Raw genomic sequence first — 26,514 nt, 5'->3', positions numbered from 1 at the left:
ACAAATGTTCCTTGCTTTTCATAGTCCGTGCACAGTAAAAATGTTCAGAGGAGGAGGCATCATCAACCCCCAGCCTGGAAGTACTTAAATCAGCAAGGCAGGGAGCCCAAGGATTGGCTCCCTGCTCAAGTTCCATGAGAGAGTCCCACCCTTAAATGTTTGTTCTGGCTAGCTTCCCTTCACCACTGCAAAAAAGGATGGATGTGTTGTGTGTGTGTGTGTGTGGAAAGCAAGGCAACAGTGGCAGGCAGGAAGAGCATGAGAAGCCCTCTCCCCACCATGATTAAAAATAACAATGGGCCAGATAAGAAGGGGCTCACCAAAGGTACCTCCTCACCTGGGCCACCCAAAATCAGGCAGTGCCATCACATAAAATAACTCATAGAGCCCCATACAGCTGTGGTAAATTTCAATTTGCTGATCTGAAAGTCAAAGAGGAAGTACTGTTAGGGTAAAAAAAACACCAACCAGAAGGGAGGGAACAGGAAAACCAGACAAGTCCAGATTCAGTGACCATTGTTTATTGAACTACACATGTAGGCGGAAACTCACCCTCGACGGATCGAAGACAAGCTTCCACAACCAACACCTTTTATAACATCCCATGCCCCTCCTGATGATCTCATGGCTCCTCCCTCCTCCCATCCCTTGTTGATTGCAGAGTTATACATTTTCCATAAATGAAACTATTTCTAACAGCTAACAACACATAATATTGTGACAACTATGCCCTGTTTATGTAACTTACCATACCATATAAGCCCCCCATGAAAGGGCAGGCGAAGCTAACTTTGCTGAACATTCGGGCGGTTTTTGTGATAACAAGGAGCAGGCGCTGAAGTGTCTGGGATAATGGCAACTTGGATCTGGGATCCAAGCCTTAGCAGCTGCGTTTTTGGAAACGGCTACATTTGACCAAGCAGATTAGCGGCGTTCCCTGCAGGGGTAGAAAGTGCAGAGCAACCTTGAGCAACTTGCCAACTGCATTCCGATGGCTCTTTATTTAATGAACAGAGGTGGCAGAGCCTTGAGTACTTGGTGTACACTTTCCCCCCAGAAAGGGGGTCTTTTTGGTGGGGGTCTTTTGACCATCTTATCAGTACAATGGCAAAGTAAGGTAAGGTTTAAAGTAAGAATATGTTGCAACATGGAAACAATTTTTGCAATTTGTATGATCAGAGGAACCATTGCTGGTCATGGCTGAGTATCCCATGTTCATGCTGGCACATTCTTATACCGAGAGAGAGTTGCATGGAATCTTATGGCAGGAAAAAAGGGGAGATGTGAAGTATCCCCAGCTGTTGCAGAAATATGGTAATAATTTGGAAATTAAGGGCTGGTTCACAGGCAATCAGATGCTTTTTCCTCCTCTACACACAACCCCACTGCAATCCTAATTTTCTATGGGATAATGTTGATCATTGTTAATGTGATTTAGGTGAACTCTTCCTTTTTTCACCATATAGTTCCATGAAAGATCTGTGAAGGGGAATAATTATCCATTTCTCCTAAACGTAGTCACCTTCCCTTTCTCCTAGATGTTGCTTCTTCTGAGTGGCAAAATGGAAAAGCGCCAGCAAGGTTCTAAGAAGCGTGGAAGGAAGCCATACAGGTGACTTCAGTTATTTTTCTGAAAAAGATCGCCACAGTCTGCTTTCTTGTTGGATTGTGTTCCTTCTCCTCCCTTTTTTAAAAATGTGACTATCATAAATACGCAAAACAAAAGAAATAAGTGGAAAGTGTTTTAGATGAGGATATGGAAGCTGTGCTTGGAGAAACAGGGCATGTACCACAATGCCCCTTCCAGCAGAAGATTCTGTCATCCAAGTCTCAGAATCAGCCAGAGAGACAAACTAGCCATGGTGTCTTTGCATTTAACAGTTGAGCATTTAATAGCATCAGCTGGGGCAGGCAGGGCTGATAATTACCTGGTTCCCTGCAGGCATGGGGCAGTACCTTGTAGGGGTGTGCAAAGTGGGTCTTATCCACCTCAAAATTCAAGCCATTTTTTGCTTGGATTTTGGAGTGGCCCCCCTTACTCCGCCCCATTGGATTACCTGTCGGAGAACTGCCTGTTTTCAGATAACCACTCTAGTCAATTTTTAAAGTTAAAGAGCTGAAACTTTGGACAGTGATAGCTCATAAGGAGGGATTTAGCTACACCAAGGTTGAATCAGATCTGTTCAATCCTTGATTTTTTAGGATTTTTTAAAAAAGTTTGTGGTTTTAATTTTTTTTAAAAAAACTCTGTCATTTTTAAAGATAAAGAGATGAAACACAATGATAGCTCTTAAATAGGGCTTTATACAAGTACGTGCTGATGTGCAGTATCATTGCATCAGTGCAAGCACACATTTGCGCAGCCCCCCCCCCCCCCGATTTTTTTAGAAAACTGTCCACATGTCCATGTGATTCGGAAAAGGGCAGTCTGCTGTGGAATCCACAGGTCAGATTTAAAGAAATCTGATGTCATTTGAATCTGTAGCAGATTTCTCTGACATCCCTACTCATAGGTCCATGACATAGGAGGTCCTATAGGGCCAACCTCTCCAACCAGTAAAAAAAACTACCCAGGAAAGCTATGGGACCACCATTGTGGTGTCCAAGACTCCACTCAGGGATAGGATGATCAAAAAGCATGCAGGCCACATAGAGAGCTGTGTACCTGTGTTCTACACTTCCTGTTCAGAGATGAGATTATTGGTGTTCAGTATTATCATGTGTTGGGTTATATCATCCCATTAACATTTGTGAGCTAGTGGTATTAAAATGAATTGAATCATCAAGCTTTTCATCCAATCACATGAAGCACGATTTATGTCTTAGCAGAAAAGTTGGAGCTAGCTTTCTGCCCCTCTTCCTGGAAGACATTACACATTTTATCACATGTAAATGAAAACTGGGGGGGGGGGACAAGCCTCCCCCCTACAAATGTGCCTTTATGTCTGTTTGATATACACAAACCCCAATTTGTGTATTCCAAAATTATATGCCTTCCTTTAATACTCTGTCTTGCTATCCCATTTACTGAAGTATTTATTTATGCGATCAAACCTATCACTATTTTCAAGCTTAATTTTAGCCAGGCCTCACTGTGACTAAGCTCTGAAAAGTACTGTTAATACTAGGGTTCAGTCTCAGAAGATATAGAATGCGATCTTAATGCATCTTCATGGCAACCCCAGTTAAACAAAAATAGCCTCTCTGCTCATTCTAACCTTTTCGAGATGATACAACCCCAGTGGTCTTAGTTTATTGGTATATTTGTATAGTACATGGTATAGTATTTAATATGTAGTATACTAAATACTATTATACATTAATGTGCAGAGGTTTTCTTCACGCCTGGGCCATAAGAGCCAAGCCATAGGTTGGAATCATAAAACTATACAATTTTAGAGCTGGAAGGCACCTTAGGCGTTGTCTAGTCAGTGGAAGCTGGTGGCAAACTGGAACTGCAAAGCATCTTGGATGGATAGCTCCTTTAGAGTTCTGACTGAAACCCGGAGTGGATTTACTACCAGACTGTCATCAGAGCCTCCAATCTCCATTCCATCTAGCCAAACCTCCTGCTCCGTTCAGGAATCTTGTAACTCCAGCACCCCTGAAAGATGGTCATCTAGCCTTGGTTTATCTCTGGTGAAGGGGAACCTTCTACCTTTCACTGTCAAGCTGCTCTTACCATTAGGGAGTTTTTCCTTCTGTTTTGTCAAAATCTCCTTCCCTGCAGTTTCTACCAATTAGTTGTCATCCTGCCCTCTGGTGCAACATAAGCCAAGTCTGCGCCATCTTTTATGTGACCGCCTTTTAGATAGTTAAAAACACAGCGTGCCTTGTTTTAATGCAAAATTGTGCTCCTTCGGGGCTTCAGGATTGTGATTTTACATTAAAATAAGCCTTGTTTACATTAAAGCCTTGTTTTAAAGTAAAAATGGTCCTTTTTTCCTTGCTGACAAAATTTGGCAGTAATTTGGTTTTGGCATTTTTGGCAGGGGTAGGGGCCTGCTTGCTTCCTGCTGGCAGAAATTGGTCCCCAGATCATCTGAACTAGAAGATGCCTTCAAATACAGGACTATATACTGTAAAGTAACAAACCTGGTCACCCTAATAATCTGTCTAGTTCACGGTATGCTGTGTTTAAACTCCCCTCTTACAACAGCTTCACTGGCTTCCGGTTTGTTCCAGGCATCATTCAAAGTGCTGGTTATGACCTATAAAGCCCTATAGGGCTTGGGTCCAGGTTATCTGAAAGACTATATTCTCCCTTATGAGCCTGCCCGTGCCCCGAAATCTTCAGGGGAGGCTTTTCTCTCAGTTGCGCCATCATCACAGGCACACTTGGTGGGAACACAGGAGAGGGCCTACTTGGTGGCTGCTCCAAGGCTCTGGAGCTTCCTTCCGAGGGAGACTAGACTGGCTCCCTCCTTGCTATGTTTTCAGAGGCAAGCAAATACTTTTTTGTTTCAGCAGGCTTTTGGTAATAGCCTTGACGTGTGTTAATGTGTTGGATTTCTTTTATTGTTATTTGCTTTTTTAAAAAAAATGTTTCAATATTACAGTTGGTTTAATTTTATTTTAACTTTTGTATATTTCTATTTATATGTTTGAATTGTATATGTTTTAAGTTTGTAAAGCTGCCTTGAGTCCGAGTATTAGGGGGACAGGCTAGGTATAAATAAATATGATGATGTACATTTTGCCCTAAGGCAGCCGCATTCTGAACTTAATTTCTACTTTGACAGTATTGGAATAATTCATAAACTGATTGGACCTTAAAATTCAGTACCCCCCCCCCACCATACCATGGTTAAATTTGGGTAGTTTGCTTGTTCCACTCCATGCACATACAACCCACCCCCCACCCACCCCCGGATTTGCTTGTTTAATCCCTATTCTTAACTGAAGTTACTGGTGGTTAGTGCATGAAGAGTGTTTGCCTACATATTTTAGAACAGCGATAGGCAACACATGGCTGCATGCATCTCCTGTCATGCACCTTCTGTGCTGCTGAGTTCCGGAGCTCTTTTACCTCTTCTAAACTTTAGAAGAAGGAAGCAGGAGGGTGTGCAGCGATGGGAGATAGACGTCATAAGCACAGGCTTTTCAACAATTTGGGAAGCTATATCATCCTGTATAAAAGGGTTAGGCTATATGGGTACGGCAGAAAGATATATGGGATGTGTCACATACATTTTTTTTTGCTGTCTATTTCAGCTTTACTGCTCTGAATATTGCATCCTTGTTCAGCACAAATTATATGATCTTTTTTTTTTAAATTACTATCCTATTGCAGTTCATAAATAAATCACCTTTTCTCTGTTCAAGTCCTCCAACAGTTTGCTGCTAATCCTCAGCAGATTAATATGCTTTCAGCGATAATCCTTTCATCTGCTGAAGTTCAAAGATGCTTAATCACTAAAGATAGTGCCTGACAGAATTTCCAGTAAAATGGTACCGTCTTTCATCTTTGATGGAACAGTTTAAATATTCTTTACCACTTGTCTGCCTCCTAATAGCTTCACATCTGGGCTAATGGCAACCTGTTCTACGTGTAGTCAGAAGATCTTATGCCAAGTCATATGTGTGTATAACGGGCGGTCTATGCACGGGACACCAATGCCTGGGGCATGTGCCACTGAAGGCATGAACAGCAGGGATTTGAGATGGGAAGAAACACAGCCTTTGTGAGAACAGAGTTAGAGCCTGCCCACTCTCCTGCCCTCCCATGCTGCACTGTTGCCTACTTTCCAGGTCACTGGAGTAGACAAAAGAATCACACCACGGCACTGGGACCTTGGGGCAGGGCGAGACAGGGAAACAGCCCATGTACCGCATTGTGCCTTTCATTGAAGTGGCACGATCTCATACTTTGAACTTGACTAATGGCACATACTTGGGAGAAAGTTTGGCCTTCAGTGATGTAATGCATCCAAATTGCCTTGTGCAGCATAACTTCAAGACAACACTTAAATATTTGAGATTTTTTTTTAGGACAAGGTAATTAATGTGTATGATGTCATATTATGTCGGCCGTCTATGTCATTTTGTGGATTCTTGGAGACTCACGTAACCATTTCTTCCTCCTAGGAAAAAGAGAAAGGCATCATATAAAAAGGAGAGAAATGTAGTGTAAAAATAAGAATATTACCAAGCAATCTTCCTGTACAATTAAACACAATTAAGTACAATTGTATTTAATTTGTTAAGTGCATATTGAGCATGTGCATATTTGTAGGAATGGAGAGAGATGTGCAGTTCAAAGCCATGAATGTTTACTCAGAAGAAAGTCCCACTGTGCCCATTGGGACTTTCTGCCATGCAAGTATACCTAGGATTGCAGATGTAGACCTGGTTTGCGTATAAAGCTATCCTATGTTTCATTGCTATACACAGGGTTTGTCTGGCAGACCATCAAACCATGGTTATTTTATCAATCCCTAGGTTTTTTTCTTCCTCCTTCATTTGATCTCTTCTTGTATTCCAAATGCCTTTGCATCATTGTAGAACTGGCATGCAGGTTTGCTATTTTTTGTTTTGTTTTTTAACACTCTTGCTTGCCATCTATGTAGTCTGGTGAAACAACCCATGGTCTTGGGGTCACATGTAATGTCAACCCATGGTTTAAACAGTTCAGAGTGCACAACCCAACAATAAACCATGGGTTCACTTTCTAGGTTGTTTATGATTCACAAACAATGGGTTTGCATCATGACTATATAGAATTTAGCATTATGTGTGAGGCAGGTTGTAACCTTCTACACACTTGTGGCTCATTATGCAGAGCATACAACATGCAAAACTGCCATCTTAAAGGGAAAATGCTGCCATCTTAAAGGGAAAAGGGCACCTGATTTCAGCTTTAAAGATAGCAGTATAGGCTTTCTTTGGGCTCCCATGTCTCAGTCCAAACACCACCAGAGTGCCAGGGCAGATGCACCAAAAGGGTTTGCAGTGTTTCCACATGTCTATTTCTTTAGTGAAAGCCAGAGCACCACATTGGTACCTCCATGGTTGTTAGATGGAAGGTGTGTAATGGAGACAGGCTAAGGTTGGGCTGGCTGGTCTCTCAGGTGGCTGCTGGCTTCTTTACTCAGAGTCCCTCTCCTTTAAGTTGGAGGCAGCAAGTGAGGCAGGTTGCTACTAGGAGGAGGACTTTCTCCACTGTGGCACCTCCGCTGTGGAATGAGCTCCCCAGAGAGGTCCGCCTGGATCCTACACTGTATTCTTTTCATTGCCAGCTGAACACCTTTTTATTCTCTCAGTATTTTAACACTTAATTTTAACTTAAATTTAAATTTTACTGTTCTAACTCTGTATTTTAACCTTATATCAATTTTGCTGCGTGGTTTTATCCTGGTTGTGCTTTTTATACTGTAATTTGTATATGTGTTTTTTACCTGTTGGTTGTTTTATTATGGTTTTAATTTTTGTGAACCACCCAGAGAGCTCCGGCTCTTGGGTGGTATAAAAATGTAATAAATAAATAAATACATTTAAGTTGGAGGCAGGAATATAGTGGATGTGGACTGGAATGAACCAGAACTCTTCACAGGCATGGGTGAGAGAAAAATTGGGATGGGTGGGAATTTGCCACTAGGGGGTTGTGGGGAGGGAATAGGTGTTTAGTTTTTCCCATCCCCCCTCTATTTTTTGAAAAAGGTGTTTTGCCAACTTCTTAAAATTTCAGTGAAATGCTTCTTTCAGTTGGGGTATTTGGGCTCAGTCCTAAAATATACTGCTCTGATAAGTGGATTGGATCCAAATGCTTTAGTCCCATTGAAATCACTGGGACAAGTCATTACTAACTTACATCCTATTGATTTCTGTGGGACTAAAGCTTGGCTGAGTTAGTCTGGATCCAATCCACTGATTTTCCAGTTAAGATATCATTGGAAGAGCTGGGTGGAGCAGGTAAGAGGATTTTGGGGTAGGTGAAGCTGAGGAAAGTTGTAGTGGGTAATGGCTTGGTGGGGTGAATAGGAGTATTAGCACCACCAATAATTGTGGCACCAACCCCTCCTGGTTCTGCATGTAGTTTACCAATTAAAAAAAATGTGAGGAGAAATTATAATTGTTTTACCTTTCGGTTTGAGCTTCCTCTCTCAGATCAACAACTTATTTATTTATTTATTTATTTATTTATTTATTTATTTATTTATGACATTTATATACCACCCCATAGCCATTTACAAAAGTTAAAAACAGTGAACATTAAAAACAAATATACAAAAATTTAAAACCATCAAAAGCATAAAAACAACAATATCCATTTAAAACAACTATTCTGGGATCAGTTAAAAAACAACAATTCAGCATATGTTGTTAACTGCCTGGGAGAAGAGAAAACTCTGATGTCCTGGGGTTTAGAATCAGAACTGTAACCATATCATGGAAGTAATGTGTGCCTAGTAATATAACCTAAAAAACACCAGTCAATTCTCAGCTATAGAATAAAACCCAACAAGGTGGCTGGGGATGCTAGGAAGTATAATCCAAAAGATTTGGCAAGTACCTGGTTAGGTAAGTCTAGTCTCATGTTCTATTATTACACTGTTCTAGTATTTATTTATTTTTGTTTTTTAAAAAAACACCTTGACCACCCAGTATTCTTTGTATACTGCTATAAGTGTTCCTTTTTAAAAGAAAAGACCATCAAAAGAAAAAAAAAAGATTTTCAGAATTGCAACTGTACTCAGTAGATATGCAATCCATATGTGTATCAGTGCACATAACAGAAGTTCTGCTTCAAGGTCACTATGCGGCAAGCGGCAGCCTCTTGGCTCAGTTTAACAGTACATCGGCCAACTCAAAGCAAATTGCAATTACACTAGAAATTACATTTGGACAAAATAGGAAGGCTGGGCCTGTTAAAGGAGGCAGAATATTTGCTTTGAGAGAATGAGGGTTGGTAGGTGATTGGATAGGGAGGAGACAGACATCTGATCTTGAACTTGGCAACCCCTCCAGCTGGTTTAGTCACATATTTTCAGCTCAAAATCTATTTGGCCTTTACAACAGCCAAAATAAATGTCCCTTAATCACTTCCAACCTATTAACAGATGGGTAAACAGCTTTTATAAATGGGGCATACAAAATACTTCAATATCAGCCAAAACTAATTAGTGGCAAGAGCTGAACCAAAGATGTATAATTCAAGTACTATATAGTAATGTAGATAAAAGTATGATCTGGGTTTTTTTTTAATCCTTCCAAATAATGTTTTTAAACATCATGATGGGTTTCATTTAAAGCTGAGGAATATGGAATTATAATTTGTGTTGGTTTCCCACCCCACCCACCCCGCATTAAGGGTGCAATGCTATAAGAAAGGTCTTCTGACTGAGGGGGCTATACAATTTGTTAGAAGTGCTGCTATGCCAGTGGAACCCCAAATATGCCACCACCATGACAGATATATCAGCGAAGCACCCCAGATAAACTCGTGGAACAAGCAGTTGATGGAGCTTTTCTATTGACAAAGATGCACTGGTACAATAGCTTCAATGGGGTGGAATCATAGGAGGATGTGGTATTTAATAGGGGTGTGATCTGTTTCTCGGATCGGAGAAGCAGAAGCGGTTTGGGGTGATCCACCTCTGCTACAGGTGGAGGAGAAGTGGATCGGGGGGCTGGAGAAGCATGGCGAAGAGAAGCAACCATAAGCGGATCGCTCCTCTTTTCGCGGAGCGCTCCGCCCGCCATTTTGGATTTTTTCGCCCATAGGATTGCATTGCAGAAAAAAATAGTGGATAACTTTTTTGTTTTTCAAGCTATCTATTTGAAACTCGCTGTGCTTAGGGAGTCGTGGGTGGGGGTCATTTTGAGCCTATTTTCAGCACTTTGCATGCTTCGGTTTGCTTGCTATAATTTTTTTAAAAATAGGGTAAAAAAAGCAGGAGAGGTACCTTTTTGAAGTGCTGAAAGGCAGATTCAACTCCCAATCATGATCACCTGATGAAGCATCCTCCAATCCCAAAGTTGGAGGGGGGATAAGCAAAATGGGATACTTAGTAACTTGGGATACCGGGAAACTTTTCTTTCTTAGTCTCTGAACGGACTTTTCCCAGTGTTTTTTTAAACAGTAGCCCCACCAAACACAACCTGAAATCATATACTAAGCAAATAAATAACAGATAGGAAACACAGCACTGCTACCCACCCTAACCTTGGTGAACAACTGAATAGATGTGGTACAAGGGGATGAGGTCCCCTAGGGAATGTGGACGTGCCCAGTGCACACACTCCTGTCCTTGGAGGGTCATCAGAACCCTCCAAAGATTAACCATTGGAAAAGCTATGCCTGTCATGAGTTGAAGTGTCAGGTAGCTTCTTAAAGACTGGTACTTAGGGCCAGTCAAATTGGCACAGTTCCCCCTCCCCCTGGGCACGTCCACTTTCCTCTTACTGGTAAAAGACAGACATAGCCTTTTTTAAAAAAATCTTCTTGTTGTTTATTCAGCAACACAGCTGCTTTTAATTCCACCCCTCCTTTGTTTATTTATTTATTTATTACATTTTATACACGCCATAGCCCAAGCTCTCCTGGCTTTTCTTCTTTGGTGAAGTCAGGCAGGCTTTCATTGTGGTTCAACTCCTTGTTGTAGTTGTTGTTGCTGTTGTTATTGCTATTAATATTAATTAGTACTGCTATTAACACTATTATTTTGTTGTTGTTTAATAATGGCTGTGATCACAGTGCAGTCAATCAACTCTGAAGCAAGGATCACAAAGCTTTACTCTTATCCTCCTAGCCTCCTAGTTATGGGATGCAAAAGAAAAGGCATCTCTCTGTGCTGCTCCCGCCTCACAGGGATGGTTTGCATTACTGGCTTTGAAACAATCCTTGGCTCACTTCGTTGTGCCCCCAGAAATGTCTGCTCCATGCCTGCCTTCCCTCCTCCGCCTGGGTGCTGTTGTTTTGGGGTATCTGCTGGGACTGACTTCCCCATAGATCTATGGCATATCTCTGCCTGCCTCTCTGCCTGCCTGGTGCCTGGGAGCTATACTACATGATGGGCTTTGTGGTTCAACACCACAAGCCTCTGGCATGCTTGCTCCCAGTGCTGCCTGTCCTCCTCTGTGCCCGCCTTGCAGGGATGTTTGTGTGTGTCTTGCTTTGACTCAGGGGATAAGTCCTTCCTGCGCTCACTTAGACTTTTTGATGTTCCAAATAAATTTTTCAAGTGCGGAAGAAGATTCATATTTAGGTTTATCTACTCCCCAATTCATGGCATGTTGGGATTTCCTTTGAAATGGCCATAAATAAATAAAGCCCATTGAGCCGTCTGCAGCTTTAAAAATCCCTGAGATACTGGGGTGTCGGATTTTCAAAAATCCCCAAAAAATCAGGGGATGCTTGGATTTGCTTGAGGCTTGGCATGCATGTGTATACATAGATCAGCTGTCATGGTGCCTAACTTGAGGTTTCTAACATGAAAATTGATGGAGTTCTAGCATGGGACTTGAATTGGGGTGAGTTAAAAGGGAAAAACCCCGCCAAAATTCAGGGGATGATGGAATTTGCTTGAAACTTGCCATGAATGTGGATTTAGATGGCATCTGTGAGGGTGCCCGCTTCAAAGTTTTTATCTGTAAAAATGTCAGAGTAAATCCCATTTCTGAAAATGGGGTGTTGGATTTTCAAAAATCCCCCCAAAATCAGTGGATGTTTGGATTTGCTTTATGCTTGGCATGCATGTGTATACATGGATAAGCTATCATGGTGCTGAGTTTGAGGTTTCTAACGTTAACAGAAAAAAAGTTGTGGGTGTTTTTGGATTTCAATGCAAGTCTATGGGGGGGAAAAGCGGAGCTTTGATCCGGATCCGGAGCTCCGCAGTGAAGCGGAGTGGACCATAGGTGGAGCAGGGCGGAGCGGACCTAATCCGGAAGTTGCAAATCTGGAAGAGAAGTGGATCGGGGGCTCCGTGCACAGCCCTAGTATTTAACCTTTAGGAAAATCTTCTGGGGCACCGAACAGTTATAACTTCTTATAACTCTCTACATTGAGATGGTATCCTCACTATCTAAGCATCCCTATGTTTTGGGCTATATCATCTAAGTGATATCTGGAAGAGAATAGTAGCTCTTCTCAATCTCACTTGGCATTCTATCTTAATTGATTTAATTGTATTTTTTAACATTTATATACTTCTTTTTATGCATCTTCATTGTATATGTTTTAATTTTGTAAAGCTGCCTTGAGTCCCAGTATTGGGGAAAAAGGTGGGATGATGATGAAGATGATGATGATTATGATGATACATTTCAAAGATGTGCACAATTGATATGAACAGAAATATGTGCGGATTTTCATGAAAAAAACAAAACAAAAAACAAAGGTCACAATCTGATACAGACTTGAGTTGAAACAAGTGTTGGGATGGAATTTGGAGAATTTCTGTCAGCTTGCATTTTCTGAATTGCACATCCCTAGTCACACAGCCCACTTCATCTCCAAAATTAGGTGGTTCCAGAGAAGGGCTCCCAAGAGAGATCTTAACAACATAGCTAGTTCATATGAGGGTAAGCTGCTCTTCAGATACTTGGGACCCAAGCTTTAAAGGTACAAAAACAGTACTTAATTGCGTTGTACTCAGATGAATTCAGTGATGTGATTAGATTATGGAGGAGGGACTCAGAATTTGGAATAATTTCATCTAATGTGAAAAATCTCTTACCCAACTCTTCTCCTGCACTGCCAATCTAGAAACACTTTTCAAACGTGCGTGTGTATGTATTATCATGCATTCACCAAAAGAGTTCATATAAACCATTACATACAAAATAACATTGATTGAAAGATTATTCATGTATTCAGATTAGTCACGTTAGCTGCTGAATATTTAGAATGCTGCTAAATCAGAGTGCATCTCATTGACTTCAGTAAGATTGCATTGGAGAAAATGGGTATAAATTGCAGCTTAATTATGGTTTTCAATTAAAACATCTATAGTTCTTGTGTGAAATTTTTAATTTGCATTGTTTTCATGTTAAACCATTTTTTTATTATACAGTATGCCTAGTTTAAAACAAATAAATCCTTTCTGTTTTTCCTTCTCATTTTAGAAAAAACCGTGCTGTGACTATAATTAATGAGAAAGTCAAAAGGATCGGACCACACTTGGAAATCTTTGAAGCTTTTAATCAAAAACGAAAGGTACCTAAAAAGGATAAATGCATTGCAGCTGCGACTTATATTCAGAAACTTATCCGAGGATGGCTGGATCGAACCAGAATGAGAAGACTAAAGATAAAGGTAACATGTTAGAATTTGAGTAAGAGGCAAGGACAAGGGACGCTGTGCTTAGATCCTGCATGAAACCATTGTGTATTTTATTTTATTTATTACATTTCTATCCCACCTCTTTTCTTTATAAGGAACCCAAAGCAGTATACATAATCTCCCCCCTCTCCATTTTATTCTCACAACAACAACCCTGTGAGGTAGATTGGGCTGAGAGTCTGTGACTGGCCCAAGGTCACCGAATGAGCTTCCATGGCTGAGTGGGGACTAGAACCTGGATCTCCCGAGTCCCAGTCCAGCACTCTAGCCACTGCACCATTAGGCAGTTCCTTAAGCAGATTGGACAACTATGATGATTCTTATGAATTAATATTAGTGCAGCAATTTGACGGTAGGTAGTTGATTTGGTGGGATGGGGAAGGGGCTCATTTCTACTCTCATTCCCATGCTCCATCCTGTGCTTCACCAGAGCACATGCTTTGAATGGAGGAGCAGTGGAGGCTGGTGGTTCCGATTTTCTGGGTTTCAGTCAGAACCAGCCAGAACTCTAAAGGAGCTATCTAAGGTGCTGAACCACTTTTGGGGGTTAGATCTCAGTACCTTGGATTGTTCCTTTAGAATTCTGGCTGGTTCGGTATGAAAGCCAGAATAGATTCACATCCCCATCAAAACCGGAGCCACCAGCCTCCACTGGGTTCCAGGATCAATTCCTGACATCTCCAGTAAAAAGATCATATTGCAGGAGTTGGGGAAGATGTCTGCCTGAGAACATGGAGTGCCCCTGCTAGTCAAAACAGAAAACACTGTACTGGATGGGGAAGTTGACTGATCAAGTATAAGGACAATTCCTAATGTATATTTCTTGCAGCTCAAAAAGAAGATAATTATATCAAAGTATCATAGATTTAGTAGGACTTAGTGTGCTATGGCCTATATTTACACTTTGGAACAAGTGTATCATGTGGAATCTCCCATCTCAGGTTGCAGTCACTTCTAATTTTCCATCATTTCCTCGCATTCTCATGTGTCTTAATGGCTACTCTTGCATCCTCCTAGCCATATTTTTTTCTGCCAAATCTAATACCTGCTGCTCTTCATTCTATTTCCCTCCCCACTTTTGATGTGTAGAATTCCTACAATAATTTGGTCGTGGCCTTTTATCTTTGCCACATCAGATTTCTTTAGGGTGTCAACTGGCAGCGATTGTGCATTTTTGCAAGCGATTCGTCCCTTTTCACCATTTTGAAGATCATTTTTACTCATTTGCTTTCTCTGGTTATCCTTTCTGTGATTACAGGCTAAGAACCATGGACCAACTTTGGGAGCTGTTATAAAGGAATTCCGTAAAATGATGTTTCGCATTAAGCGCCGGTGTGGAATCTTGGACCCAACTACACCACTAATTTTTGAGCAACTAGAAGACTGGATGGACCAGAAAAAGCGTATGTGTTAGTAATATTATTTTTCAGAGTAATTCCTGCATGAATAATCCTTACAGTGCATCTGGTTTACGTGCAGTCATCCCCAAGTTCAGTCCTCAGCATTTCTAATTAAATGGATCACATATCAGGTGATGGATCACATATCACGCTGGGATCCTGTGGAGCCACTGCTTGGGGCAAAAGTTAGCTCTCCAGATGTTTTGGACTTAGAATCATAGAACAGTAGAGTTGGAAGGGGCCTATAAGGCCATCGAGTCCAACCCCCTGCTCAATGCAGGAATCCACCCTAAAGCATCCCTGACAAATGGTTGTCCAGCTGCCTCTTGAATGCCTCTAGTGTGGGAGAGCCCACAACCTCCCTAGGTAACTGGTGCCATTGTCGTACTGCTCTAACAGTCAGGAAGTTTTTCCTGATGTCCAGCCGGAATCTGGCTTCCTGTAACTTGAGCCTGGAAGCCCCTGCTAGTATGGTTAATGATCAGGAATGCTGAGAGTTGAAGTCCAAATTATCTGGAGACTTGCTTTCTGCCTACCCTAGAGTAAACGATACTGGGCTGGATGGAAAAATAGGGGTACAAGGCAGCACTATCATTTCTTGAGCTTTGAGCTATAGAATTGTGTTTTGCCAGGTTTCTAAGGGAGAACTGCATGCGATGGTGGCAGCCTCACATATTCCAATGCAGAGTTACCACCAAACCAGCAGTAAAGTGAAGATGTATGAGTATAGCAAGGGGGCGTCAGTCATTTCTAATAGAGAGTAGGAGGGTGTGATTTAAGGAGTGTGTGATCAGTTGTGTAGTGGAGCGAGGGCTCGCAGGGATGCAGAACCATCCAGGGCCATCTGTGCCATAAGGCAGAGTGAGGCAGTTGCCTCAGGTGGCAGATGCTGGGAAGTGGCAGCAAGATGTTGGAGAAGAGAGCTGTGGGCAATGCAGCTTGCTCTGCACCCTCTAAGTAGCTGCCTTCAGGAAAGAGTGGAGGATGTTGCCCTACTGCCAGTGTTAAAAAAATATTTGGCTACCTGCCCAGTCGGTTTTTGTACATGGAGTGGGAGCGGGCATAATCTTGCCTTTTGCCTCAGGCAGCGAAGTATCTTGGGCCAGCACTGGTACCAGCACGTTTTGATTAACAGGGTTCAACACCTTGGATAGCTCCTTTAGACTTCTAGCTGAAATCCAGCATTCAGGGAGATTGGTTTGCCATAGTCACCTGTAGCTCCTGGGCTTAACTGAGCTCCAGTTTAAATGTTAATGTCTTCCATGTGGAAGGTGCCAGAAAGCCTTTCCACAGGGCTTGTGGTGGGCACAACATTTAAAAACAAATTATGGGGTGCATTGTCCCATCTGCATGCCATGTTTGTACGCCAGTGCTGCGTATCCTTGGCAGTGGTGGGACTGGCATACCGAAATGGCACGTGACTGAGGAAGTGCATGCATTGGCAAACGCGCCTCATGCTGTGTGCAACGCTGCCAAGGTTTTCTTGGCAGCCTCTGTGTGGGGGCTGTAATGTTTAAATTGACCCAGAGACAGGAAGTGATGGAGCATGCTGGCAAGTATGTCACAACCTGAGCATTCCTAGGGAGATAGCTTGAGAAACCGGCAGGACCATCCACAGAGGAAAAAGTTATCTCTTGGCAGACATATTTAGGCACAGAATATGGAGTGAACATATGGGCAACATGACAAAGCCACAGTCTCTTCCTGATATCGCAGCATCTGTCACACTAGAGATGCTAAACATTTAGAAATGGTAGTATTTCTGTATAAAGTATTACTTACAGTTGATGCTAAGTAGTAGCATTAGTAAAATAACCGAAGAACAGGCAGTAGTGATTGAACCATCGGACACTGACAGCAATTATATACCATACAACTTGTTCAAAGTATTCACTGATCAATGGTGCAGCTAGTAATTTCAGACCCTGGACTTAAAAGGTCTTATGCCCCTCCCATCACCTTTAGACAGCCATGTGTATTGCTTCAGTTGTAAAGGACACAATTAACATGTTTTCTTTTCTTTGCCCCCCACCCCCACCCCATGCTTTACAACTGCTTCTATATTCCTGGTTATGCAAAACAATAAACAAAAAATTCCTCCCAGCACCTACTGCACCCAGTTTGACAATTCTGACAGCTCTGATAAATAAGAAATAGTCTATCAGGCTGAACATGTGCCATTTTGCATTTTAAACTCAAATCACAACACCAGGAATAATATGGAGTTTTCAGGCTGTTAACTGAGATCTGAGATCTGAACTCTACACAAGCAGATTTTCCTTTCCTGCTTTTCCACAACATGACCTCTAGGTGCTGAGCTATAGCAGAATAACACAATTATACAAGTAGATTTCCCCCCCCTTTCAGAAATAATACTTCATTTTCCCTACTCTTCCCCGGGAAAGCAAACTCATAATAGAAGCAAAACTGGAGGGTCACCATGACGTTGTCTAAACCTCCCATCAATTACCATGAATAATGAATGATGAATCCATAATAATTGCCTCATATAGAAATGTTCTTACTTGGGAGTATGCACCATTTTGGCAGGAGCTACATTACTGCTTTAAAATGGTTTGTAACAGTAGTGGCAACCGTTGGGGCACAGAACACACTCCATATACAGTTTCCAAACCGTTTTCAAAGTGTCATATCCTGCTTGTTGTAGAAATGGATAATATATAGGCAACCAAGCAGTCAATTAATACCACCTTTTTATAGAGGAGGAACGTTAAACCTTGGTGTCACCAAGCAACAATATCACCAGCAACTTTGCTTTAGTATGAAGGTGCTACTGTAACTTCCTTTAACCTGCTGCTAACATTAGCGGAAGAGAGGACTGAAGAAACAGGTGTGGTGTGCAGCTGAGATATTATCACTGCAACTGGTGGTGTTACCACCACAGTTTTAAGTAGAGAAGGAATTTACCTCAGTTCGGCTCCAATACAAATCTAAGAAACCTGCCTCAAACTGGAGGTCAGATTTCCAGCCCCTAGAGCATCCTCTTTTGGCTTGGACCAAATTTGACAGCACCACATTCTTGCCTCCCAAAGCCACACACCCCCCAACTCCAATACTCCCTCTTCCTTCACATATCCATTTGTGAGGCACAGGAGCAACGTTGGTTGTTAACAGAAGCGGGGAAATGGAGGGTCCCCCCATCTCTCTTTCCCTCCCTTCCATTATCTCATCTAGGTGTGATGGGTCACTGTTTGCTCTGAGAGGGATAGGCCCTCCGATGGTACATTGCACCCTGTCACTTGTTGTCCAGCAATACTTTGCTTTGTGCAATTTGTTTGAATTTCAAAAGGTGCCACAATAATGGAGTTGTTTTGATATTTAGGAATCTATTTTATATTTAATTATTTTTCAACATCCTGATTTAAAATAATGTAGACAAGATTTGTGGGAATTCTAACAAAATTGAAACACAAAACCAAACCCTGCTTAACCTATGAATCATTTTTACCTCCTAGTTTATGAAACCATGTTTACAAAGAGAGAGTACTTGAAAGAGATGGATAGAAATGATTTACCTAAATTTTTCAGGGATTGTGGCCTTTTTCCAACCCCAAATGAAATAAACAATACTATGAGACTGGTATTGACAGGTAAGAGAATTCCAGAATACTTATGTTTAGAGAGAGTACAGAAGGCTATTCTTAGGCAAAGAAAGATGTTAAAGTAGTATTTAATTTATTAAAGAAATATACACTTCATTACTTCTTTTTATTTCTTCTTTTTAGGTAGTATTCAGATCCTACATTTTGCTACTGAGTAATTCAGAGGAGCTAGTGATTATTACCCATCCACCCCCTTTCAAAGGGAAGCTCTTTAAAAAGAGCAAATGGTGATAAATACTTAAAGATGATTAAAAAAAAACTTTATTTTTTATTTTGATATTTATACTTGATTCTTCAATGCACTGTGAGGGCAGATCACATGAACAATGAATAGAAAAACAATTAAAACTCATAAAATAAAAACACATATTAACAACATTCTGAACTCCAAAATCTGGAGAGAAATTTGGATGATGAGAATTTTGGAAGCAATCCTTCTGCCACAAACAGAAGGGCCCTGTCACACCTTTAAAAAAAATTGATTTAGGCCTTTTCTTTAATCGATTAGGCCTTGCGATTTCCCCATCTGTTGCTATGTAGCCCCCTCTCCCATAAAGGTGCAGTGCACACAGTATCATTCGTGATCATTATCAGGGGAGCAATAACTTTTCTTAAAATATTTTTATTACCTTTTTTAATATAACAATACAATTAACACAGACAAAACAAACTCAGGGGAAGCAATGTGAATTTCCATGTGATTCAGTGTGAGGGTTTCTTCAAATGTTGAAAATCTGAGGTCACTTCTTTCAATGTAGTCTTACTGTGTTTTGATAAAATCAGCTTATTTATGGGCAGAGAACACAGCAAAGTGATCCCCAGAACAGGTAAATAGTTTGTTCTTCTTCGTGGTCTCTGTGCATCACACATATGGGTTCTGCGCCTGCGCAGGGCCAGGTTCGGAAACTTCTATAGCTGAAATTCTTTTAGGCGGGAACCCCTCCCCCACCGTCCACTGAGCATGCTCAGGGGTTCCCGCCTAATCCCCTCAGTTCTCTTCAACCGCCTGTAGAGTCAACAGCGTTTGGAGACTTCTCTGTTTGGTATCGTTTATACCTAGCTGAATTATACTATTTTCATCCTTTTTCTTACTTCTACAGTTTTCTAACCTTTTTCTACCTAGATATATATATATATATTAAAAAAAATTCCTTGTGTTCGTTACCTCAGCCTTGGTGCCTATGGCACTACAAGGCCTCTTCAAAAAGTGCTCCAGGTGTGGGCAGAAGATTTCCCAAACCGACGGACATTCTCGGTGTTTACTGTGCTTGGGGGAGACGCATGTCGTCGAATCCTATTGTTTTTGCCTAAAATTCTCCAGGCAAACCAGGAAGAACCGATCAGATCGCCTTCGGGCATTACTGTGGGAAAAGGCGTTGGAGGCAGTGGAGAAACCGAGTATGTCTCGCGCTCCAAATCTCCCAATACAATGGAGTCTGCGCCCCAACCTCCTTCCTCGCGGAGTGATGCCTTACCGGTTAACCCCCCTTCCTCCTCTCTATCCGCTTCCTCAAAAGTGGCCAGAAAGATATCTAAGAGAGCGAGAGAGCATGTTGGGTCCGAAAACCCCAACGGAAGAAAAGTAAACTAAAATCAAAAGACGGAAAGAAAAAATCGACAGAGTCAAACCCGTCAATACCGAGGACTCCGGTACCGAAGACTTTGGTACCAAAGCATCCTACGGCACCGAAGAGCCCGATATCGAGGCTCTCCCTGCAGAAAACGCCTCCAATATCGGCAAGTCCAATACCGACACTTTCGGTGCCGAGAGCCTTCTCGATACCGAGACGGGCAACTCCGTCTTCACTGCCGGCTTTGACGCTGTCACAAACGGAGCAAATAGTAGTTTCCCCGGTACCGTCTCTCAATATCATTACGGTACCGGCAGAGGAGACAAGTTTAAGAGCATCTATCTCAGAAGGAGAGATTAGAGGCTCCTCTCAAGATCAGACATTGGCAGAAGAGGGTCCCACCTCCCCTCGATACCGCCAGATCCAACAACCACCTATCGATACCGATGGACTTCGATACTGACAAGGACATGAGTCACGACCGATGTTCGATACCGACACACATCGGTACCGAGACTTCGATACTGACACGTATCAATACCGAGATATGCCACCCCCCGATACTGATGGATGTCGGTACCGACCAGTATCCCCATATGGCTACAACCGGGACCGTTCTCCGGCTTCGATTCACTCTAGTCAGTACTGGCATCCTCCGCACTATCCTCCGTACCAATACGACGATTGGAGACATAGGCGAGAGCAAGACTGTTATTATTACCAGGAACACTATGCCCCGTACCCGCATTTCCGGCAACCTCCATCTGAGACAGTTTCCCGCCCTCCACCCGCGGAAGATACTGTCGCTATGCCACCACCACCGCAGCCCTTGGTACCGAGGCCTCCACCTCAACGGGTGCAAACTACAGCACCGACAACGGCGCTACCGTCGCAGGCTCTGCAGGCTTTGCCCGCGGCTGGAATGAGGGGAAGTGCGCTGGAGGAAGTTTCTGATGATGAATATCAATCAGACTCCTCTCAGGAACAATCACCTCCACCATCAATCCCTTCACCAGATGATTTGGTGGTAGCCACAGATGTAATTTCACCCTCTGAGGACTTGACCCATTTCACAGATCAAGTGCAAAGAATGGCAAGGTCCCTGGGGATCGAAACCTCTCAGCCATTAGAGAAGTTAAATGACCCAGTATATGACGACTTATACTGCGAATCGTCTACCCCAGCGGCAATCCCATACCTGCCTGTGCTATTGCGCATAGGGGTGTGCACGGACCCCCCGCTCCGCTTCACTTGCAGATCCGCCATTTTTCGGAGCGGGTCGCTCCGCCCCGCCCCCGCTCCGCCCACTTCCGCTCCGCTCCGCTCGGAGCTCCGGATCCGGATCCGGAGCTCCGTTTTTGCCCCCCCATAGGGTTGCATTGAAAGCTAAAAAAGTAAACAACTTTTTTTCCGTTGAAGTTAGAAACCTCACGTTTGGCACCATGACACCTCATGGGCGTATACACACACACGCCAAGTTTCAAGGCAATCCCATCATCCCCTGATTTTTGGCGAATTTTTGAAAATCGGGCACCCCACACACAACATCCCTGCGAGGTGGGCAGGGGAGGAGGGAGGGAAGGCAGGCAGGCATGCAGCTGGCATTTCTGGGGGCATAAGGAAGGGAGCCAAGGATAAGCCAGTAATGCATAGAAAATGGAATAAATCAATCAATAAACAAAGGAGGGGTGGAATTAAAAGCAGCAGTGTTGCTCAATAAACAGCAAGAAGAATTAAAAAAAAAAGGCTATATCTGTCTTTTACCAGCAATAGGGGGACGTGCCCGGGGGAGGGGGAAGTAGCTGCCAGTTCAAGACAGCCACCAACAGCTCTGAGAAGAAGTAAAACGCTCACTTCAACTCATAACAGGCATTGCTCCACCACTGAAAAGTGACCATTCACTTCAACTCATGATAGGCATTGCTCCACCGTTTTACTCTCTTTGGAAGGCTCTATGGCCTTCCAGTGCAGGAGAGAGTGGGGGCACGTCCACGATGAGATGCCCTAGGGGAGCTCATCCCCTTGCACCACATCGATTCAGTTGTTCACCAAGGTTAGGGTGGGGAGCAGTGCTGTGTTTTCTATCTCTTATTCTTGGCTTAGTATATGATTTCAGGTTGTGTTTGTGCATTTGGTGGGGCTACTGTGTTAAAAAACACGGGGAAAAGCCCGTTCAGATGAAGAAAGAGAAGTTTCCCAGAATCCCAAGTTACCTGTTTTGCCTATGCCCTCCTCCAACTTTGGGATCATCATGACCGGGAGCTGACTCTGCCCCTCAGCCCTTTGAAAAAGGTATTTTTCCCGCCGATTTTTAAAAAACTTCTAGCCCGCGACCCGTACGATGCAGAAAGTTGAGAGTGGTCTCAAAATGACCCCCATCCACGACTCTCTGTGCACAAGAATTTTCAGAACGATAGCTTAAACCCCCCCCCAGTTATCCCCGATTCTTTCCCTCAATGCAATCCTATGGGCGAAAAGCCGAAACGGAGCCCCGCGGTTGACCCTATTTTTAAAAAACTTCTAGCCCGCGACCCGTACGATGCAGAAAGTTGAGAGTGGTCTCAAAATGACCCCCATCCACGACTCTCTGTGCACAAGAATTTTCAGAACGATAGCTTAAACCCCCCCCCAGTTATCCCCGATTCTTTCCCTCAATGCAATCCTATGGGCGAAAAGCCGAAACGGAGCCCCGCGGTTGACCCTATTTTTAAAAAACTTCTAGCCCGCGACCCGTACGATGCAGAAAGTTGAGAGTGGTCTCAAAATGACCCCCATCCACGACTCTCTGTGCACAAGAATTTTCAGAACGATAGCTTAAACCCCCCCCCAGTTATCCCCGATTCTTTCCCTCAATGCAATCCTATGGGCGAAAAGCCGAAACGGAGCCCCGCGGTTGACCCTATTTTTAAAAAACTTCTAGCCCGCGACCCGTACGATGCAGAAAGTTGAGAGTGGTCTCAAAATGACCCCCATCCACGACTCTCTGTGCACAAGAATTTTCAGAACGATAGCTTAAACCCCCCCCCAGTTATCCCCGATTCTTTCCCTCAATGCAATCCTATGGGCGAAAAGCCGAAACGCAGTTTGAGCCCCGCGGTTGACCCGATTTTTAAAAAAATATTGCACGTGAACCACAGCACGCAGAGAGGTGAGAGTGGTCTCAAAATGACCCCCATCCACGACTCTCTGTGCACAAGAATTTCCAGAACGATAGCTTCAAAAACAACGTAGTTATGCGCGATTATTTGCCGCAATGCAATCCTATGGCGAAATGTTTTCAAGATGGCGACCGGAGCGCTCCGACTGAACTCGGAGCTCCGAAAAATGGTCGCTTCTCTTCGCCTTGCTTCTAGGGGGTCCGCGGTCCGCTCCTACTCCGCCTCTGGGTAAGGCGGAGCAGGCCAATCCGCTACTGCTTCTACGCTCCTAATCGGAGCGGAGCACATCCCTAATTGCGCACGGCCCAACAGTCATGGAAAATGCCCTCATCTATGCCACCAACATTGAGGAAGCTTGATAACATCGACAAGATCCAAGAAAAGACAGCACCATTTCTTTTCACCCACCCCAAGCCTAATTCAATCATAGTTGAGGCATCCCAAGGACGCACTCAGAGAAAACATAATGCTCCGGTTGACAAAAAGGGTTGTAGACTGGACGGCTTGGGAAGAATATATTCTTCTACATCTCTGTCACTAAGAGTTATTAGAATGTAAGCCTATGCGGCAGGGTCTTGCTATTTACTGTTTTACTCTGTACAGCACCATGTACATTGATGGTGCTATATAAATAAATAAATAAATAATAATAATAATAATAATAATAATAATAATAATAATAATAATAATAATAGTGCACAATTACCAAGCCGCCATGGCAAAATATCAGTCCTTTTTATGGGAGAAAATGGTGTCTCTTTCTGGATACCTGCCAGATGATCAACGAGAACTGGCAAATGTGTTTTATACGGAAGCCATGAGACTGTCACGCCAACAACTGAACACAGCAAGGCACGCTACCGATTGTGCCTCAAAAGCAATGATAGCCTCTATTGTGTTGAGATGGCATGCGTGGCTTAGGTCCTCAGGACTATCACAAGAAGCACGCACACGCATTGAGGACCTCCCATTTGACGGGGAAGGACTCTTCCACTCTTCCACGGATGAATCCATGGAGAGCATCCAGAAAGCAAAGAACACTGCTAAAAGGATGGGGATTGGTTAGCAACAGCAACAGCTGCAGAGACCATTCCGCCAGAGACATTGGCCGAGAACGCAACAGCAGTTCCAACCAAGGCAACAGCAATTTCAATTACAAGACTGTCCCACTGCATACCTATCTCAAGGTCAGTACAGGAGACAGCAGTATCCAGGACGCTTCAAGCAGAACAAGAGCAAGCCTGACCCGAATCAAAGATGGCGTCTTTGATTGTTATACACCTAACAACTTAACACCTAAGTTTGGTGACATCCTTGCCCCTTTTTTCCACAATTGGACCACTATTACATCTGATATATGGGTCCTTAACATCGTTTCTCAGGGCTACAAAATAGAATTCTCCACCCCCCCTCCCCTCGGAACAGTAAGGTTCTCACCACCTACAGACGCTCTATTACAAGAGACTACGTCTCTGTTGGAGAAGGGCGCCATAGAGCGATTACCAACTCGCACACTAGGAGGCGGGTTCCATTCCCGCTACTTTATGGTTCCGAAATGGGATGGGGGGCTGAGACCTATTTTGGACCTCAGGGAGCTAAACAAGTTCATCAACCCTAAAAAATTCCGGATGAACTCTTTAGCAAGCATCCTACCTTTCCTCTCCCAAGGGGATTGGTTCACGTCTATCGACCTTAAGGATGCATATTTTCATGTTTCAATCTATCCTGATCATCGCCAATACCTCAAGTTCATAGTAGGGGAAGACGTTTTCCAATTCAAAGTGCTTCCTTTTGGGCTTACTACTGCCCCCTGAGTCTTCACAAAGTGTATGGCACCAGTTTGCGCCTTTCTGAGGACTCGAGGGGTAGAGATCTACCCCTACTTGGACGATTGGCTGATAGTGGCTAATACGGAGTAGGAAGCCGCCCGTAATACCGACCTCACCATCAACCTCCTCAACGAATTAGGCCTTTGCATCAACAAGGAAAAATCAAATTTTCAACCAACTCAAAAAATAAAATTCCTTGGAGCAATTCTGGACTCAACCCGCTCCAGGGCTTTCCTTCCAGAGGATAGAGCTGATATGTTAATTAAACTTGCAATTAAGCTCTTCCGCTCAAAAATCACCTCTGCCTTCCAGGTGCAAAGGTTATTGGGTTTCATGGCAGCTACGGTCAACGTCGTCCCTTGGGACCTCTTCAGTTGTGGCTTCTGCGGGAGTACGACAATACATTGGACGCTCATCAAGTGAAATTGTCGCTCCCTGCCAAAATAAAGGACACGCTCCTTTGGTGGACGAATTTGTCCAATATCACACAAGGCTTGGACTTCAAAACCCCAATACCATCGCAACATCTAATGACAGATGCATCCCTATTGGGCTGGGGAGCCCACTGCGGGGATCTAACCATCCAGGAGCGCTGGAGCTCCCTCAACAGGAAAAGACACATCAATGTCTTGGAGTTGATGGCTATCCAAAAAGCTCTGTATGCCTTTCAGCAGACCTTATCAGGTCATGTAATCCAGATCCATACAGACAATATGGCTGCTGCCTGGCATATAAACAAGCAAGGTGGGACGAGGTCTATGGACCTGATCTCCCTCACTTTGGACATTTGGCATTGGGCAATTGCCCACAACATGACTTTGTCTGCCATTCATATCGCAGGCCAGGACAATATCCTGGCAGACAACCTCAGCCGCACCTTTGTGGATACGCACGAATGGCGGATGAAAGACACTGTTCTGGACATGATCTTTCAGGCATGGGGACAGCCTGTAATAGATTTATTCGCGTCACCAGAGAACGCCATCTGCAGCCAATACTGCACGTGGGCGGGCCACAGGGCAGCATCTCTAGGAGACGCCTTTGAGAGGATGTGGACAGGACAGCTCCTGTACCTGTTTCCCCCCATACTACTCCTCTCAAGAGTTATTATAAAGCTGCACAGCGACAACGCCAATGCCATCTTAGTAGCACCTTGGTGGCCAAGGCAACCGTGGTTCACTCCGCTACTCAAACTGTCCTCAGCGGAGTTTATCAGACTGCCTCAATGCCACAACCTCATATCGAAGGGGAAGGGACTCATCTTCCATCCGGATGTCCAGTCCCTAAAACTAACAGCTTGGAGGATAAGGCAGCATTAGATAACCAACCCCTGCCCACTGACGTATGGAACATTTTTCTAGCAGCTAGGAAACCTGCTACTAGAAGGTCAAAAAAATGGACAGCATTTTCTGCCTTTGCTCTCAGTAGAAACGAGAACCCATTTGCAACACCAATAGCAACAGTGCTTTCCTTTCTTTTTTCTTTATTTAAAAAAGGACTTAAGTTCTCGTCACTTAGAGTTTATTTAGCAGCAATCTCTGCTTCACACCATTGGATTCAGGGCTGCTCGGTCTTCACACACCCTTTGACAAAGCGATTCATGAAGGGCATGAAAAACACCATCCCACCAGTTCATTCCTTTGTCCCT

At 43.4% G+C, this 26,514-nt stretch overlaps 1 protein-coding gene across 1 annotated transcript in view; it reads left to right on the top strand.

Annotated features, from left to right (window-relative positions):
• The window catches only part of IQCM (IQ motif containing M), a 106,881-nt gene that overhangs the window by 23,446 nt on the left and 56,921 nt on the right, over positions 1 to 26,514 (top strand). Inside the window, exons 5-8 of the mRNA XM_063135087.1 lie at positions 1,539 to 1,612; positions 13,069 to 13,258; positions 14,544 to 14,688; positions 18,162 to 18,296. Coding sequence (XP_062991157.1) covers positions 1,539 to 1,612; positions 13,069 to 13,258; positions 14,544 to 14,688; positions 18,162 to 18,296 — 544 coding nt within the window. The remainder of the gene's footprint in view (positions 1 to 1,538; positions 1,613 to 13,068; positions 13,259 to 14,543; positions 14,689 to 18,161; positions 18,297 to 26,514) is intronic.

This window comes from Elgaria multicarinata, chromosome 10 (assembly GCF_023053635.1).
Source record: "Elgaria multicarinata webbii isolate HBS135686 ecotype San Diego chromosome 10, rElgMul1.1.pri, whole genome shotgun sequence".
Taxonomy (NCBI): Eukaryota; Metazoa; Chordata; class Lepidosauria; order Squamata; family Anguidae; genus Elgaria; species Elgaria multicarinata.
Note: the sequence above shows the minus strand (reverse complement) of the source record. Positions and strands in the feature narration are given on the sequence as shown.